The sequence below is a fragment of the Rhinopithecus roxellana genome, chromosome 16 (assembly GCF_007565055.1).
Source record: "Rhinopithecus roxellana isolate Shanxi Qingling chromosome 16, ASM756505v1, whole genome shotgun sequence".
NCBI lineage: Eukaryota > Metazoa > Chordata > Mammalia > Primates > Cercopithecidae > Rhinopithecus > Rhinopithecus roxellana.
In genome coordinates, this window is record NC_044564.1 from 22,664,642 (window position 1) to 22,684,110 (window position 19,469).

At 46.2% G+C, this 19,469-nt stretch overlaps 1 protein-coding gene across 1 annotated transcript; it reads right to left on the minus strand.

Annotated features, from left to right (window-relative positions):
- Positions 1-17,524: 17,524 nt before the first annotated feature.
- CCIN (calicin) lies at positions 17,525-19,469 on the minus strand. Its single transcript, XM_030919728.1, has one exon. It carries the CDS (start codon positions 19,357-19,359, stop codon positions 17,593-17,595), a length of 1,767 nt encoding a protein of 588 aa, XP_030775588.1. The 5' UTR covers positions 19,360-19,469; the 3' UTR covers positions 17,525-17,592.

The following is a 19,469-nucleotide window of genomic DNA, read 5'->3' on the forward strand; positions in this document are numbered from 1 at the left end:
CTAGGAGTGGAAATCAGTTTGCACTAGGTTGAGGGGTGGAAGCATAGTGGACATCTGTTGGTTCTGTCTGCCTACATCCAATTCCCTTTGTTCTGATACCAGCACTCCAACATTCCTTTGGGGAACCATTCTTCCTCATTTTCAGTTTTATGGTCTAGATTGAGCAGACCACCCCCAGGTGACCCAGGCCTGGCCAATTAGAATATCCCATTCCCTGCCCAAATGATTGGTTTGGGAATGGACAAGTGAGTCAAACCAGGCTCATGAGACTCAATTCCAGGACTGTTATTAGAATCTTAGAGAAAGAGTTACTCTTTCTGCTGGAGCTGACAAGCAGGCAAAGTGTAAGTTTGGAGCTTCTTGTGGTCATCTTGTCATCAAGAGGAGAGATTGAGAATGAGAATGAGGTCAACATGGAGGAATGCAGAGAGTGAGAAAGACAACATCCTATTGGTATCATTGAGGACCTGGATTCAGCCATGCTTGAAGTGAAAGATCTACTTCTGTACTTTTTGGCTCTGTGAACAAATAAATTCTATTTCTTTTTTCCCTTAAGACAATTTTGAGTTGTGTTTCTGTCATAAAGAATTCTGCCTAATCTAAGCCAGGCACAGTGGCTCATGCCTATAATCCCAGCACTTTGGGAGGCCAAGGTGGGTGGACCATTTGAGGTCAGGAGTTCGAGACCAGCTTGGACAACATTGTGAGAACCTGTCTCCACTAAAAATACAAAAATTAGCCAGACATGGTACCGCACACGTGTAATTCCAGCTACTTAGGAGGCGGAGGTAGGAAAATCGCTTGAACCCAGGAGGTGGAGGTTGCAGTAAGCCGAGATAACGCTGCTGCACTCCAGCCTGGGTGACAGTGTGAGATTGTCTCAAAGAAAAAAAGAATTTTGCCTAATATAGAATGAGAAGTGAGGGCAAATTTAAATGTAGAAGACATTAGAAAAGTTTGTGGCCAGGTGCCGTGGCTCACATCTGTAATCCCAACACTTTGGGAGGCCGAGGAGGGTGGATCACCTGAGGTTGGGAGTTTGAGACCAGCCTGACCAACATATAGAAACCCTGTCTCTACTAAAAATACAAAATTAGCTGGGCATGGTGGCGCATGCCTATAATCCCAGCTAACTCAGGAGGCTGAGCCAGGAGAATCACTTGAACCCAGGAGGCAGAGGTTGCAGTGAGCCGAGATCACACCATTGCATTCCAGTCGGGGCAACAAGAGTGAAACTCTGTCTCAAAAAAAAAAGTTTGCAATGAGGGCTGGACACAGTGGCTTATGCCTATAATCCCAGCACTTTGGCAGGGCGGGGCGGGCAGATCACTTGAGGCCAGGAGTTTAAGATCAGCCTGGCCAACATGGCAAAAACCCACTTTTACTAAAAATACAAAAATTAGCCAGACATGGTGGCATGTGCCTGTAGTCCCAGCTATTGGAGAGGCTGAGGCATGAGAATTGCTTGAACCTGAGAGGTGGAGGTTGCAGTGAGCTGAGATCATTCCACTGCACTCCTGCCTGGGTACAGAGTGAGACTCCATCTCAAAAAAAAAAAAAAAAGGCGGGGGGGGGGAGGGGAAAGGAGGAAAGGAAAGGAGGGAGAGCTGTGGCTGGAGAGGGCTCTAATAGAGGTTGGGGTTATGTTTAGGTAGGAGAGACTTGAATGCTTGAATACAGTTGTATGCTGAAGATAGAAGTTGAAGTTATAGAAGAAGGAGAGATGGTGGAAAGGATGGGCTAAGGAGGAAGGATTTTAGAGGCAAAGACAAGGCTGAGGACAACTCTGAGGGACTCAATTGCTCCAGTAAAGTGAACACCAGTAGAAAAGAGAGGAGAGGTTTAGAACCACCAAGGGGAAGCTCAATAGACAATGGCCAAGAAAGACCTAGAAGGACTGTATTGTTCTAGTCAGGTTCTCCAGAGAAACAGAATAGAAGATGTATAATATGTATACATGTATATATATTCATATGCTGGGGAACAAAATATCATGGATTGGGTGGCTTAAACAGCAGAAATTAATTTTTTCACTGTACTAGAGGTTAGAAGTTCAAGATTAAGGTTCCAGCTGATTTGGTTTCTAGTGAGGGCTCTCTTGTTGATTTGCAGATGGCCACCTTCACTCTGTCCTCACATGGCCTTTTCTCTTCTGTCTCTCATAAGGGCACAAATCAGGGCTCCACCCCATATTACCTCATTTAACTTAATTAGTTCCTTAGAGGCCTCTACTCCAAATATGGCCACATTTGGGGTTAGGGCTTCAACATGAATTTCTGAGGGGACACAAATACATAATCCATAGTAATGTGTATACCTCTGTGAATGTGTATCTACATACATGTAGGCACACATGTGTAGCTACATGCAAGTAGGCACATATGGTATCTACATGCATGCAGGCACATATGTTTACACACACATGCAGGCACACACACATGTATATATACATGCACATACACACGTACACACATGTATCTACACATGCATACACACGTATACCTACATGTATATACACACGTACATACACACATATATACACGCATGCACATGCACACATACACATGTATGTATATGCAAATACATGTATACAAACATGCATATATACATACGCATATGCACATATTCATATTTATGTATGTATAAATGTATGTGTATATGAATACATGCATGCACATGTATATATGCATACATGTATGCATACATACATGTACATGCATGTATATAGACATATGTATATACGCGTGCATGTATATAGACATATGTATATACATGCATGTATATGCACATGCATATATACATACAGGCATATACACACATGTATACATACATGTATGCATGCATACACACATGTATATGTATATGCATATACATGCAGGTATATATACATACACATACACATGTATATATACATACACATACAGACATGTATATATACATACACCTACGTTCACATATATATGTATACATATACCTATGTATGTATATGTATACATGCATACATAGAGACTGAGAGTGAGACAGATAAAGAGGGGCACGGGCACAGAGATTTGTTTCAAGGAATTGACTCACATGATTGTGGAGCCTGGCAAGTCCAGAATCTGCAGGCTAGGCCAGCAGGCTGAAGTCCCAGGAAAGAGTCAATGTTGCAGTTCAAGTCCAAAAGCAGTCGTCTGGCAGAATTCCTTCTTTAACAGGGAAGTCAGTCTTTTTTTTTCTTTCTTTCTTTTTTAAAATTAAAGCCTTTGGCTGGGTGTGGTGGCTCATGCCTGTAATCCCAGCACTTGGGAGGCCAAGGTGGGTGGATCACTTGAGGTCAGGAGTTTGAGGCCAGCCTGGGAAACATGGGGAAACCCTGTCTCCACTAAAAATTACAAAAATTAGCCGGGCATGGTGGTGGGCACCTGTGATCCCAGAGACTTTAGAGGCTCAAGATTCGCTTGAACTGAGGAGGCGGATTTTCAGTGAGCCGAGATCACACCATTGTGACAGAGAGAGACTCCGTCTCAAAAGAAAAAAAATTAAAGCCTTTGACTGATTGGATGAGTCCTGCTTACATTACAGAGGATGAACTGCTTTACTCAGAGTTTACTGATTTAAACGTTAATCTTTAAAAAAAACCTTTGGCCGGATGTGCTTGTTCATGCCGTAATCCCAGCACTTTGTGGGGCTGAGGCGGGCAGATCACTTGTGGTCAGGAGTTCGAGACCAGCCTGGCCAATATGGTGAAACCCTGTTTCTACTAAACATACAATAATTAGTTGGGCGTGGTGGTGGGCGCCTGTAATCACAGATACTTGGGAGACTGAGGCAGGAGAATCACTTGAACCTGGGAAGCAGAGGTTGCAGTGAGCCAAGACCATGCCATTGCACTCCAGCCTGGGCAACAAAAACCAAACTCTGTCCTCAAAAAAATTAGCCATGCATGGTGGTGAATGCCTGTAATCCCAGCTACTTGGGAGGCTGAGGCAGGGAGAAATGCTTGAACCTGGGAGGCAAAGGTTGCAGTGAGCCGAGATCGTGCTGCTGCACTCCAGTCTAGGTGACAGAGTGAGACTCTGTCTCAAAAATAAATAAATAAATAAATAAATAAATAAATAAATAAATAAATAAATAAATCTTCATAGGAAAATCTAGAATAATGTTTAAATTTTTAAAATTTTTGGCCAGCTGCAGTGACCCATGCCTGTAATCCCAGCACTTTGGGAGGCTGAGGCAGGCAGATCACCTGAGGTCAGGAGTTCGAGACCAGCCTGACCAATATGGTGAAACTCCATCTCTACTAAAAATACAAAACTTAGCTGGGCAAGGTGGTGTGCACCTGTAATCCCAGCTACTCAGGAGGCTGAGGCAGGAGAATCGCTTGAACCTGGGAGGCAGGGGTTGAAGCGAGCCGAGATCATACCACTACACTCCAGCCTGAGCAATAGAGTGAGATTCTGTCTCAAAAATAAAAATAAATAAATAAGTAAAATTTTTAAATTTTTTATTTTAATTTCTATGTATGTATGTATGTATGTATATTATTATTATTATATTTTTTTGAGACAGAGTCTCGCTCTGTCACCCAGGCTGGAGTGCCGTGGCGCGATCTGGGCTTACTGCCAGCTCTGCCTCGCGTGTTCACGCCATTCTCCCACCTCAGCCTCCCGAGTAGCTGGGACTACAGGTGCCCGCCACCACGCCCAGCTAATTTTGTTTTTGTATTTTTAGTAGAGACGGAGTTTCACCGTGTTAGCCAGGATGGTCTCGATCTCCTGACCTCGTGATCCGCCCGCCTTGGCCTCCCAAAGTGCTGGGATTACAGGCGTGAGCCACTGCGCTTGGCCTGTATTTATTTTTCATTTTTGTGGGTACATATTATATGTGTTTATTTATGGGTACATGAGGTGTTTTGATACAGGCATGCGATACATAATAATCACATCAGGGTCAGTGGGGTATCCATCCCCACAAGCATTTATCGTTTGTGTTATAAAGATTCCAGTTATACTTTTAGTTATTTTTAAACATACTATTAAATTATTTTTGACTGTAGTCATACTGTTGTGCTAGCAAATACTAAGTCTTATTCATTCTTTTTTTTATTTAAAAATAGAGATGGGTCTCCCTATGTTGCCCAGGCTTGTCTCAAACTCCTGAGCTCAAGCGATCCTCTCCCCTTGGCCTCCCAGAGTGCTGGAATTACAGATGTGAGTCACCACACCTGGCCTACTCATTCTACTTTTTTGGTGCCCATTAACCATTCCCACTTCCTCCCTTGCTCCTCCCCCTACAACCCTTCCCAGTCTCTGGTAATCATCCTTCTACTGTCTCTCTCCATGAGTTCAATTGTTTTGATTTTTAGCTCCCACAAATAAGAGAAAACATGCTGTTTGTATTTTTTTTTTTTTTTTTTTTTTTTTTTTTGAGACAGAGTCTTACTCTGTCACCCAGGCTGGAGTACAGTGTCTCAATCTTGGCTCACTGCAAACTCCGCCTCCTGGGTTCGAGCAATTTCCCTGCCTCAGCCTCTTGAGTAGCTGGAATTACAGGCACACACCACCGTACCTGGCTAATTTTTGTATTTTTAGTACAGACAGGTTTTCATTATGTTGACCAGGCTGGTCTCGAACTCCTGACCTCAGGTGATCCACCTGCCTTGGTCTCCCAAAGTGCTGGAATTACAGGCGTGAGCTACCACGCCCAGCCCAAAGTTTGTATTTCTGTGCCTGACTTTTTTAACTTAATGACCTCCAGTTCCATCTACGTTGTTGCAAATGACAGGATCGCATTCTTTTTTTATGGTGAATAGTACTGCATTGTGTATATGTACCACATTCCCTTTATCCATTTGTCTGTTGACGGACACTTAGGTTGCTTCCAAGTTTTGGCTATTGTGAATAACGCTGCAATAAACAGGAGTGCAGATTTTTTTTATCTACTGATTTCCTTTCTTTTGGGTATATCAAGGAGTGGAACTGATTGATCATATGGCAGTTCTGTTTTTGCTTTTTGGAGGTACCTCCAAAGTGTTGTCTATAGAGACTGTACTAATTTACATTCCCACCAACAATGTCTGAGGGTTCCCTTTTCTCCACATCCTCACCAGTGTTTGTCTTTGTCTGTCTTTTGGATAAAAGCCATTTTGATTAGGAATTAGATGATATCTCACTGTAGTTTTGATTTGTATTTCTCTGGTGATCAATGATGTTAAGCACCTTTTCATATACCTGTTTCCCATTTGTATGTCTTCTTTTTTTTTTTTTTTTTTTTTTGAGATGGAGTCTTACACTGTCGCCCAGGCTGGGGTGAAGTGGCATGATCTCAGCTCACTGCAACCTCCGCCTCCTAGGTTCAAGTGATTCTCCTGCCTCAGCCTCCCGAGTAGCTGGGATTATAGGCATACGCTACCATGCCTGGCTAATTTTTGTATTTTTAGTAGAGACAGGGTTTCACTATGTTGGCTAGGCTGGTCTTGAACTCCTGACCTCGTGATCCACCTGCCTCAGCCTCCCAAAGTGCTGGGATTATAGGCGTGAGCCACCGCACCTGGCCTGCATGTCTTCTTTTGAGAAATGTCTATTCAGATCTTTCACCCATTTTTAATTGGATTATTAGATTTTTTTCCTATAGAGTTGTTTGAGTTTCTTATATATTCTCCTTAGTCCCTTGTCAGATGGGTGGTTCTGCAAATATTTTATCCCATTCTGTGAGTTGTCTCTTCACTTCACTTTGTTGATTGTTTCCTTTGCTGTACAGAAGCTTTTTAACTTGATGTGTCTATTTTTGCTTTGGTTGCTTGTGCTTGTGGGCTTTTACTCAAGAAATCTTCGCCCAGTCCAATGTCCTGGAGAGTTTTCCCAGTGTTTTCTTGTAGCAATTTTATAGTTTGAGGTCTCAGATTTAAGTCTTTCATCCATTTTGATTTGATTTTTGTATACGGTGAGAGATAGGGATCTAGTTTCATTCTGCTGCGTATGGATATCCAGTTTTCCTAGCAGTATTTATTGAAGAGACCATCCTTTCCCCAATGTATTTTCTTGGCACTTTTGTCAACAATGAGTTTACTGCAGATGTATGGATTTATTTCTGGGTTCTCTATTCTGTTCCACTGGTCTATGTGTCTGTTTTAATGCCAGTACCATCCATTTTGGTTACATTTGGTTATAGTGTAGATTAAGTCCAATGTTTGTTGATTGGCTTTCTGTCTGGAAGATCGGTCTGGTGCTGAAAGTTGGGTGAAGTCACCAGCTCTTATTGTATTGGGGTCTATCACTCTCTTTAACACTAGTGAATTGGTTTATATTAATTATTTCTGGGTGCTCCAGTGTTAGGTGCATACATATTTGCAATTGTTATATCCTCTTACTGAATTGACCCATTTATCATCATATAGTGGCCTTCTTTTTCTCTTCTTATAGTTTTTGTCTTGAAACCTATTTTGTCTAAGTATAGCTACTCCTGCTCTTTTCTGGGTTTCCATTGGCATGGAATATCTTTTTCCATCCCTTTATTTTTAGTCTGTGTGTGTCTTTTGCTTATTTGTTTGTTTGTTTTAGATGGATTCTCACTCTGTTGCCTAGGCTGGAGTGTGCAGTGGCATGATCTTGGCTCACTGCAACCTCTGCCTCCCAGGCTCAACCAATTCTCATGCCTCAGCCTCCCGAGTACCTAGGATTACGGGCATGTGTCACTGTGCCTGGATAATTTTTTATATTTTTAGTAGACACGGGGTTTCACCATGTTGACCAGGCTGGTCTCAAACTCCTGACCTCAAGCAGTCCGCCCGCCTCGGCCTCCCAAAGTGCTGGGATTACAGGCGTGAGCCACCGCACCTGGCCCACTCTAAGTCTTTTGATTGGTGATAGGGTTTGGCTCTGCGTTCCCACCCAAATCTCATGTTGAATTGTGATCTCCTATGTTGGAGGAGAGGCCCAGAGGGGGATGATTGGATCAAGGGGTGGACTTCCCCCTTGCTGTTCTCATGATAGTGAATGAGTTCTCATTAGATGGTTGTTTTAAAAGCGTGCAGCACCTCCCACTTTGTTCTTTCTCTTCCTCCTGCTCCACCATGGTCAGAATTGCTTGTTTCCCTTTCACCTTCTGCCATGATTTTAAGTTTCCCGAGGTTTCCCAGCCATGTTTCCTGTACAGCCTGAGGAACTGTGAGTCAATTAAACCTATTTTCTTCATAAATTACCCAGTTTCAGGTGGATCTTTATAGCAGTATGAGTACAGACTAACCAAAGTGGTGAGTTTAGTCCCTTAAAGTTCAGTGTTATGCCGGGCATGGTGGCTCACGCCTGTAATCCCAGCACTTTGGGAGGCAGAGGTGGGCAGATCATGAGGTCAGGAGATGGAGACCATCCTAGCTAACACGGTGAAACCCTGTCTCTACTAAAAGTACAAAAAATTATCCGGGCATGGTGGCACGCACCTGTAGTCCCAGCTTCTCATGAGACTGAGGCAGGAGAATCACCTGAACCTGGGAGGCAGAGGTTGCAGTGAGCTGAGATCATGCCCTTGCACTCCAGCCTGGGCAACAGAGACAGACTCTGTCTCAAAAAATAAAAAATAAAAATAAAAATAAAATTCAATGTTGTTATTGATAAGTAAGGACTTACTCCTGCCAGTTTGTTATTTGTTTTCTGGTTGTTTTGTGGTCTGCTCTTCCTTCTTTTCTTCCTTCCTGTCTTCCTTTTAGTGAAGGTAATTTTCTCTATGGCATGATTTAATTTCTTGCTTTTTATTTTTTGTGTATCCGTTGTATGTTTTCTGATTTCATATTATCCTGAGGCTTGCAAATACTTTTAACCCATTATTTTAAGCTGATAACAACTTAACACTGTTTGCATAAACAAATAAACTTACAAGCAAAAAGAAAACTAATAAAAACTCTACACTTTAACTTTGTCCCTCTGCTTTTTTTTTTTTTTTTTTTTTTTTTTTTTTTTTGAGACAGAGTCTCACTCTGTCGCCCAGGCTGGAGTGCCAGTGGCACAATCTTGGCTCACTGCAACCTCAGTCTCCTGGGTTCAAGTTATTCTCCTGCCTCAGCCTCCCAAGTAGCTGGGATTACAGGCGTGCGCCACCATGCCCAGCTAATTTTTGCATTTTTAGTAGACGTGGGGGTTTCACCATATTGGCCAGGCTGGTCTCGAACTCCTGACCTCAGGTGATCTGCCCGCCTCAGCCTCCCAAAGTGCTGGGATTAGAGGCATGAGCCACCGCACCCGGCCTGTCCCTCTGCTTTTTAACCTTTTTTTTTTTTTGAGACAGAGTCTCATTCTGTTGCCCAGACTGGAGTGCCTTGGTGTGATCTCTGCTCATTGCAACCTCTGCCCTCCGGGTTCAAATGATTCTCCTGCCTCAGCCTCCAGAGTAGCTAGGACTACAGGCATGAGCCACTGCACCCAGCCTGTTTGGGAAAGTATTTCTCCTTCATGTGTATTTCTCCTTCATGTTTGAAGGATATTTTCTCCAGACGTTCTAGGGTAATTTTTTTTTTTTCCCCTTCAGCACTTTAAATATGTCATGCCACTCTTTTTTTTTTTTTTTTTTTTTTTGAGACGGAGTCTTGCTCTGTGGCCCGGGCTGGAGTAGTACAGTGGCCAGATCTCAGCTCACTGCAAGCTCCGCCTCCCGGGTTCCCGCCATTCTCCTGCCTCAGCCTCCCAAGTAGCTGGGACTACAGGCGCCGCCACCTCGCCCGGCTAGCTTTTTGTATTTTTAGTAGAGACGGGGTTTCACCACGTTAGCCAGGATGGCCTCGATCTCCTGACCTCGTGATCCGCCCATCTCGGCCTCCCAAAGTGCTGGGATTACAGGCTTGAGCCACCGCGCCTGGCCGTCATGCCACTCTTTCCTGTGGCCTGTAACGTTTCCATTGAAAAATCTGCTGCCAGAAGTATTGGAGCTCCCTTTTATGTTATTTGTTTGTTTTCTCTTGATGCTTTTAGGATCCTTTCTTTGTCCTTGACCTTTGGGAGTTGATTATTAAGTGCCTTGAGGCAGTTTTCTTTGGGTTAAATCTGCTTGGTGTTCTATAACCTTCTTGTAGTTGAACATTGACATTCTCTAGGTTTGGGAAGTTCTCTGTTATTATCCCTTTGAATAAACTTTCTACCTCTTTCTCTTTCTCTACCTCCTCTTTAATGCCAATAACTGTTAGATTTGCCCTTTTGAGGCAATTTTCTAGATCTTGCAGGTGTGCTTCAATTTTTGTTGTTGTTGTTTGTTTGAGACAGAGTTTCACTCTGCCACCTAGGCTGGAGTGCAGTGGTGCGATCTTAGCTCACTGCAACCTCCACCTCCCAGGTTTAAGTGATTCTCCTGCCTCAGCCTTCCGAGTAGTGAGTAGCTGGGATTATAGGCATACGCTACCATGCCTGGCTAATTTTTGTATTTTTAGTAGAGACAAGACTTCACCATGTTGGCCAGGCTGGTCTTGAACTCCTGATCTCAGGTGATCTGCCCACCTCAGCTTCCCAAAATGTTGGGATTATAGGTGTCAGCCACTGTGCCCAGCTGTGCTTCATTTTTATTCCTTTTTTTTGTCTCCTCTGACTGTATATTTTCTTTTCTTTTTTTTGAGACAGCCTCTTTCTCGCCCAGGCTGGAATGCAGTGGTGCAATCTCAGCTCACTGCAAACTGCTTCCCTGGTTGAAGTGATTCTCATGCCTCAGCCTCCTGAGTAGCTGGGAGTACAGACGTGCACCACCATGCCCGCCTAATTTTTCTGTATTTTTAGTAGAGACGGGGTTTTGCCATGTTGGCCAGGCTGGTTTCAAACTCCTGGCCTCAAGTGATCTACCCGACTCGGCCTCCCAAAGTGCTGAGATTACAGGCATGAGCCATTGTGCCCGGCCAAGTTTTAATTATTCTTATAATTTATTTATATTTATTGTAATTATTCTTACTTTATAATTTCTTATTATAAAAGCAGAAATTCTGAAGTTGAAAAATGCAATTGACAACTTAAGAATGCATCAGAGTCTATTAATAGCAGAATTGATCAAGCAGAAGAATTAGTGAGCTTCAAGACAAGCTATTTGAAAATACAGAGGCCTGGCACAGTGGTCCATGCCTATAATTCCAGCACTCTGGGAGGCCCAGGCGGGTGGATCACTTGAGGCCAGGAATTTGAGACCAGCCTGGCCAACACGGTGAAACCCCCTCTCTACTAAAAATACAAAAAATTAGCCAGGCATGGTTGTGGGTGCCTGTAATCCCAGCTACTCAGGAGGCTGAGGCAGGAGAATTGCTTAAGTCAGGGAGGTGGAGGCTGCAGTGAGCTGAGACTGCGCCACTACACTCCAGCCTGGGCAACAAGAGCAAAACTCCATCTCCAAAAAAAAAAAAAAAAAAAAAAAAGAATAAAAACTTCTTTTAGGGCCGGGTGCGGTGGCTCACTCCTGTAATCCCAGCACTTTGGGAGACTGAGGCAAGCGGATTACCTGAAGTCGGGAGTTCGAGACCAGCCTGACCAACATAAAGAAACCCTGTCTCTACTAAAAATACAAAATTAGCTGGGTCTGCTGGCGCACGCCTGTAATCCCAGGTACTCGGGAGGCTGAGGCAGGAGAATCACATGAACCCGGGAGGCAGAGTTTGTGGTGAGCTGAGATTGCGCCATTTAGATCAGCTTGTTGCTTGGGCATGGGCAGCTTGGGCAACGAGAGTGAAACTCCGTCTCAAAAAAAAAAAACAACAAAAAACTTCTTTTAAATTATTTTGGTCTCTGTTAAATTTATCTGATAGAATTCTGCATTCCTTCTCTATGTTATCTTGAATTTTGTTGCATTTCCTCAAAACAGCTATTTTGAATTCTCTGTCTGAAAGGTCACATATCTCTGTTTCTCCAGGATTGGTCCCTGGTGCCTTAATGTTTGTTTGATGAGGTCATGTTTTCTTGGACGGTCTTGATGCTTATGGATGTTTGTCAGTGTTTGGGCATTGAAGGGTTAGGTATTTATTGCAGTGTTTGCAGTCTGGGGTTGTTTGAACCCGTTCTTCTTGGGAAGGCTTTCCAAGTCTTTGAAAGGATTTGGGTGTTGTGATGTAAGCCACATCTGCATTCGGGGTGCACCCTACGCCCAGTAATGCTGTAGTTCTTGCAGACTCATAGAAATACCATCTTGGTGGTCATGGATAAGCTCTGAAAGAATTCTCTGGATTCCTAGGCAGGGGCTCTTGTTCTCTTCCCTTACCTTCTCCCAAACATATGGAGTCTCTGTGTGTTGAACTGCCTGGAGCTGGGGTGGAGTGACACAAGCATCTCTGTGGCCACCAGCACTGGAACTGCTCTGGGTCGGACCTGAAGCCAGCACAGCCCTGGGGCTTACCCAAGGCCCTCTATAACCACTACCTGGGGCTTACCCAAGGCCCTCTATAACCACTACCAAGCTACCGCCTATGTTTGTTCAAGCCCCTAGGGCTCTTCAATCAGCAGGTTGTAAAGCTAGTCAGGCTTCTGTCCTTCCTTTAGGGCAGTGAGTTCCCCCAGGCCCTGGGTAGATCCAGAGAGGTGTCCTATTGCACTGCTGTGTCACACAGTTCTTCCCACTCTTTCCTCCCCTTTCCATAAGCAGAGGAGCCTCACCCCATAGCCACCACTACAAGCCCACAGGGAGTACTGCCAGGCTACCACTGATGTTCAGTTAAGACCCAAGTGCTCTTTTTTCTTATTTATTTTTTGAGACAGTCTCTCTCTTTGTCCCAGGCTGAAGTGCAGTGATGTGATCTCGGCTCACTGCAACCCCTGCCTCCCGGGTTCAAGCAATTCTCTTGCCTAAGCCTCCTGAGTAGCTGGGATTACAGGCAAGTGCCACCACACCCAGTTCATTTTTGTATTTTTAGTAGAGACAGGGTTTCATGATGTTGCCCAGGCTGGCCTTGAACTCCTGACCTCAAGTGATCCACCACCTCGGGCTCCCAAAGGGCTAGGATTACAGGCGTGAGCCACCGCGACCGGCCCCAAGTGCTCTTCAGTTAGCTGTGGTGAATGCTGCCAGGCCTGGCCTGGGACTCACTCTTGAGGGCAGTGGGCTTCCCTCTGGCCCAGTGTAGGTTCAGAAATGACATTTAAGAGCCAAGGCCGGGATTTGGGGAACCTAAGAGCCTGCTTGGTGCTGTACCCTGCTGTGGCCAAGCTGGTACCTAAGGTGCAGGAAAAAGTCCCCTTTACTTTTCCTTCTGCTTCTCTCAAGCAGAAGGAATCTCCCCCTGAGGCCACCACAGCTGGGAATGTGCTGGGTCTCACCTGCAGCCAGTGCATCTCTGAGTCTCACCCAAGGCGCACAGCTTACTACCTGGGTGTCGCTGGGTTTTGAGGGCCCAAAGGCTCTTTAATCAGCAGGTGATGAATCCTGCCTGGATTGGATTCTTCCCTTCAAGGCAGTGGGTTCCCTTCTGGCCCAGGATGTGTCTAGAAATGTGTAAGGACTAGGGCCTGGAATGGAGGCTTTCTGTCTCTGACTAGTGCCCTATCCTACTGTGGCTGAGCCGATATCCAAGATGCAAGACAGAGTCCTCTTTAGTTTTCCCTCCTGTCCCCAAGCAGAAGGAAGAGGTTTCTTTTGTAGCTGTGAGCTGTCCTGCCTGGGGTTGGAGAAGGGGTGATGCAAGCACTCCCTTAACCAGCTGGCTGGTATCTCAGTAGGTTGCATGCCCCCCAAGTCCAGTGGCTCTGACCCAGTTCAGCACCAGGACTCTCCTAGGAATTGTAATCTTTGTGGCCTTCAAGTTCACTCAGGGCCCCAGAGCACTCCACCCGATGGTGGTGAGGCTTGCCGAAACTCAAGCTGCAACTGCTGGCTGGGCAATTCCCCTCTGGCTTGGGCCAGTGCAAATGCTTCCTCTGTGGTCAGGCAGCAGCTGAGTATAGCCTGGTTCTGTGACAGCGCAGCACTGAGTTCATTGCAAAGCCTCACAATCACTGGGCTCTCCTTCCTCAAGCTCACATATAGAACTCCATGCTATGTGGCTGCTGGAGGATGCTGGCAGCATGGGTAATTCAAGATTGTCTTTCCTACCCTCTTCAGTGCCTCTTTTGACAATATGAAGTCAAAACCAGGCACTGTGAGTGCTCACATGATTTTTGGTTCCTATGAAGGTGCTCCCTTTGTGTATATAGTTGTCGAACTTGGTTTTCCTGCAGAGGGAAGACTGGTGGAGCCCTCTATCCAGCCATCTTGCTCTGCTCCTCGATTTATTTGTGTCATTAATAGGCTATCAAGTGCAGGTAGAAAATAAATCAATAAAATAATAAAAAATAAAATAACAGCCGGGCACAGTGGCTTATGCCTGTAATCCCAGCAATTAAGGAGGCAGAGGCATGAGGATAGCTTGAGCCCAGGAATTTGAGACCTGCCTGAGCAACATAGTGAGACCTCATTCTCCACAAAAAAAGAAAAAGACTAAAATAAAATAAAATACAAATTTAAAAATAGGCAGGGCACAATGGCTCACACCTGTAATCCCAGCACTTTGGGAGGCCGAGGTCAGCAGATCACTTGAGGTCAGCAGTTCGAGATCAGCCTGGCCAATATAGTGAAACCCCATCTGTACTAAAAATACAAAAATTAGCCAGGCATGGTGGTGGGTCCCAGCTACTCAGGAGGCTGAAGCAGGAGAATCACTTGAACCCGGGAGGCGGAGGCTGCAGTGAGCCTGAGATTGTGCCACTGCACTATAGCCTGCACTATAGTCCTGAGCAGGACTCCATCTCAAAAAAAAAATAATTAAAAAATATGGAATAATGTCTGACTAGCTCTCTAGGTACCATGCTCTAGCCAAGTTGACACAGAAAATTAACCATCACAGGCCGGGCGAGGTGGCTCACGCCTGTAATCCTAGCCCTTTGGGAGGCTGAGGCGGGAGGATCACCTGAGGTCAGGAGTTTGAGAGAGCCTGGCAAACATGGCGAAACCCCATCTCTACTAAAAGTACAAAAATTAGCCGGGTGTCATAGCAGGTGCCTGTAGTCCCAGCTACTCGGGAGGCTGAGGCAGGAGAACTGCTTGATCCCGGGAGGCAGATGTTGCAGTGAGCCGAGATCATGTCACTGCACTCCAGCCTGGGTGACAAGAGCGAGACTCTGTCTCAAAAAAAAAAAAAAAAAAAAAGAAGAAGAAGAAGGGCCGGGTGCGGTGGCTCAAGCCTGTAATCCCAGCACTTTGGGAGGCCGAGGCAGGCGGATCACGAGGTCGGGAATCGAGACCAGCCTGGCCAACATGGTGAAACCCCGTCTCTACTAAAATACAAAAATTGGCTGGGAGTAGTGGTGCGCGTGCCTGTAGTCCCAGCTACTGGGGAGGCTAAGGCAGGAGAATGGCTTGAACCCAGGAGGCGGAGGTTGCAGTGAGCCAATTGCGCCACTGCACTCCAGCCTGGGTGACAGAGCAAGACTCTATATCAAAAAAAAAAAAAAAAACAAAAACAAAAAAAAGAAATTAACCATCATAAAAATGATTCCATTTTAGACCATTTGAATGCAGAGTGAGCCCCGCCAACAGGTCTGAGACTCTGAGAAGAGAAAAAGTCCAAGGGGTATAGGTCTGGGATTGAAAAAGAGCCTAGCCAGGACTTCCAGGACAGTAGAGGCCGAGGGAGAGAATAGTGGGTAGGGAGCCCCTGGCCTGGGTGGGGTGACAGGGATGAGGAGAGCACTTGATAGCCTATCAGGAAAGAGCCCTGGATTCTCAGGGAGACAGAGATTAACCTATGTAGAATTCCTCCTCAGCACTCTCCCAGGGCAGATCAAGGGCCACACAATTATTTCTGAAGGGTACTGGGTGAGAGATTAAGACAGAGTTCCCACTTTTTAAAGCAACAAATGCCGGGCACAGTGACTCATGCCTGTAATCCCAGCACTTTGGGAGACTGAGGTGGGAGGATTGCTTGAGCCCTGGAGTTCAAGACCAGCCTGGGAAACAAAGTGAGAACACATCACCACAAAAAATTAAAAAACAAACAAAAAAACCTCCCCAGGTGTGGTGGCAAGCACCTGTGGTTCCAGCCACTCAGGAGGCCGAGGCGGGAGGATCCCTTGAGCCCAGGAGTTTGAGGTTGCAGTGAGCTATGATTTCACCACTGCCCTCCAGCCTGGATGAGAGAGTGAGATTCCATCTTAACAACAACAACATCAAAAAAGCAAAATTTGATCTTAGCTAGGAGAAAGGCAATAATCAATGCTTATAAATTACTGTATGATAGATGCTGGCGGTGATAGGGTATAGGGAGGTGGCCAGGGCAGCAGAGGGCAAGCACTGAAAAGATAGAAGAGAGGCTAGTCATATGTAATTGGGAAGCCCCAGAAAAGTGATTTTTGTTGGGATCCTAAAGGGCTACACACTAAGAATAAAGGTGGAAATAGACTAAAGCCTAACTTTGAATCATATAATGCCTCGATTGAATTAAAGCAATCCAGGCTTTCTAGTGCCCTTAGTCTAGCTGCTTGCCAAATGCAAAAGTAGATTCTTTTTTTTTTTTTTTTTTTTTTTTTGAGATGGAGTTTCACTCTTGTCACCCAGAATGGAGTACAGTGGCGTGATCTTGGCTCACTGCAACCTCTGCCTCCCGTGTTCAAGCGATTTTCCTGCCCCTCAGCCTCCCAAGTAGCTGGGATTACAGGCATGTGCCACCATGCTCTGCTAATTTTGTATTTTTAGTAGAGATGGGGTTTTACCATGTTGGTTAGGCTGGCTGGTCTCAAACTCCTGACCTCGGGTGATCCACCTGCTTCAGCCTCCCAAAATGCTGGGATTACAGGCGTGAGCCACCACCCCTGGCCTTATTATTATTTTTTATATTAGAAATGGGGTCTCGCTTTATTGCCTAGACTGGCCTCAAACTCCTGGGCTCAGGTGATCCTTCTGCCTCAGTCTTCTGAAGTGTTGGGATTACAGGCATGAGCCACTGTGCCCGGCCAGGATATGTTTCTTTCTTCTCACTTTACTGGCCTCTCTTTTATCCCCAGTCCCTCAGACTCATATTCCTGGAGAAAGTTCTCAATGTAGTTGGCTTACTAGAAACAACTGTAAGGAACCTCCAACTTTCCCACAAATGAGACACAAACTACTGTAGCTGCATGGGCAAATACAATAGCCAAGTAACCTTGCCTCCCCTGTTCCTTCTGCCTTCTTTTCTGAGCCTTGCCCAGATCACCTTTTCCTTCCTGGCCATGAGGTTCCTCTCTCAGACCTGGGACGGGTCCTCACCTGCTTTTGTGGAAGACCGGAGGGAAGCGGGTGCTGGAGGAGCTTGGTGCTTCACAGCTCTGAGCGGATGTTTACCTGCTGATCTAGCAGATGCCTGAGAGGTGACCACAGGGGTACAGAATAGGGGACAGACATCGCCTTGGTCAGTGCCTGAGAGGGGCCTGAATTCCACCCACCAGGGGTTCCTTTCCAGCCCCTGTTGGATACCTCCAATGACGTAGTGGCCCTGAGTTTCCACCCACTGGGAGCAGCCCTACCCTAGGATCTTCACCTTCAGGGCCAAGCATGGACTGGAACACTAAGAAGGAAACAACAGGCCATCTTCCTATCTTTCTCTCATTAAATTGTGAATAATAATGCATTTACTTATTCTCCCACTTAAAATGTTGTTTAAATCCTTTGAAGAATCTTGCAAGGTAGCTTGGCTAGACAGCAGGCAGGACAGTCCAGTGCCTCTGGTGGGGGAGCCAGGGTCTTCCACTCGCCTGTCTTTTGGTCCAGCAAGAAGGCATTTGGATTGATGGTGTAGTCCTTTGTTTGGACATCGCTGGCAGTGGTGACACCCCCACATACAAACACCTTGCTGTCTCCAATGGAGCATATAGCATGGGACACATCCAAGGGGCAGTTGTTGGGCAAGAGAGGCACTGAGGTGGTCGTCTTGCTGGCCTTCACTTTCTGCAGATTGATTTCCACACTCTGCCGGTGGCTGTGCACGCAGAGGATGTTGTCCTGTTGGAAAGAGAGCAGGGGCCGGTGGTTGAACTCAATGGGGAAGGTGATACATTGGACGACGTCCCCAGTGCTAGTGTCAAAGCAGTCCACCACCCCAACCCGGGAGATGTAACCTTTCACCAAGCACCGTCCAGTGACAATGTACAGATGCCGGTCACCTTTGGTGATCACGGCGGTGCCATCCATGGGGATGCTCATCTTTCCTGCCAGGCACCAGACTTCCTTCCTCTCATCATAGCGATAGATGTTGGAGACATACCGCCTTGGGGCAATGCTCCCGCCCACTGAGTACACCGTCCCCCCACAGGTCACCATGGTGTGGAAGACAAGCCCGATGGGCAGGTCGGGCAACTTGGTCCAGGAGTTGTCATCCATGTCATACCGCCAGGCTGTCTTCAGCCCTGAAATCTGCTCAGTGGTGCCACCAGAAATGTAGATGTAGCGACCAGCAGAGGTGGCACTAAGTGCTGCTGCTCGATAGGGCATGTCTGAGAGCTTCATCCACAGGTTCTCCTGGATGATATAGGCAAACACTCCATCATTGAACTGGCCGTGGGCCTTCTGGCCACCGAGAATGACCACTGAATCAAGCAGGGCCCCTTTCCGCTGGTAGACCAGCAGGCTGCATGGCCGCTCCTGCTTGCGGTCCATCAGGACATTCTCAATCAGGGTTGCATGGGATGAGGTGTTCTCCATGCCCACCAGCTTGTTGCTGGCAAACACCAGAGTCTTGTTGGAGACGGCATTGAGATTGATGTAATTGAAGAACTTCTTGAAATACTTCTCCCGCTCCTCCTTCCGGAAGTACACCCAATTGATGAGTGCGCTGAGAGCCTGGTCTTCATTGAGCACGTGAAGGTTTTCATCACGGAGCAGGCGGCCGAAGATAACAGGGGGACAGCGCATGAAGTGCATGGAGCCCTCAGGACTGGCCCAGTAGTGGAAGTTGTCGCGAATGCCTGAGTAAGCTAAGTCTGATACCTCTTTGAGCTCAAACAGCTCGGCCAAGAAGAGGTAGCGCAAGCAGTTGGCACGGCGGATGGACTTAATAAGAAAGTCGTTGCAGTGAACTCGAAGGCGTGGTGTGTTGAAATACTGAGCCCCACGAAGCAGCTCCTCCACGTTTTGCTCGGAGATCACTACTTTGCCGCTATAGAAGTAGTCCAGAAGTTGGTCCACTGTGACCGGGCTCAGATAACTGGAGTCAATGGTGATGAAAAGCTCATCGGTGGTCTTCATGTCATTGCTGGAGATGAGGCTCCTCACCAGTGGGGAGACAGCAGCCAGCACGTTGCGATGTGCAAAGAAGACGTGGTGGTCCACGCTCAGGGCCATGTCCCAGTACTCTTTGCGTTTCCTCTGTCTGTTCAGGTTCTGCAGCACGAAGCTGTTGTAGTTTTTCTCGGTGAATTCCAATTTCATGGTACTTCTTGTTGGTTGAAACAGATCAGCAGCAGGTACTGGAGAACAGACTTTCTCAGGCCTTTGGGATTCAGATTGATGGTTGTTTGCAGAGCGGTTGACCAGGGAGA

Coding starts and splice junctions, on each gene's coding strand:
- CCIN (XM_030919728.1), bottom strand. CDS start 19,359: ATGAAATTGGAATTCACCGAGAAAAACTACAACAGCTTCGTGCTGCAG.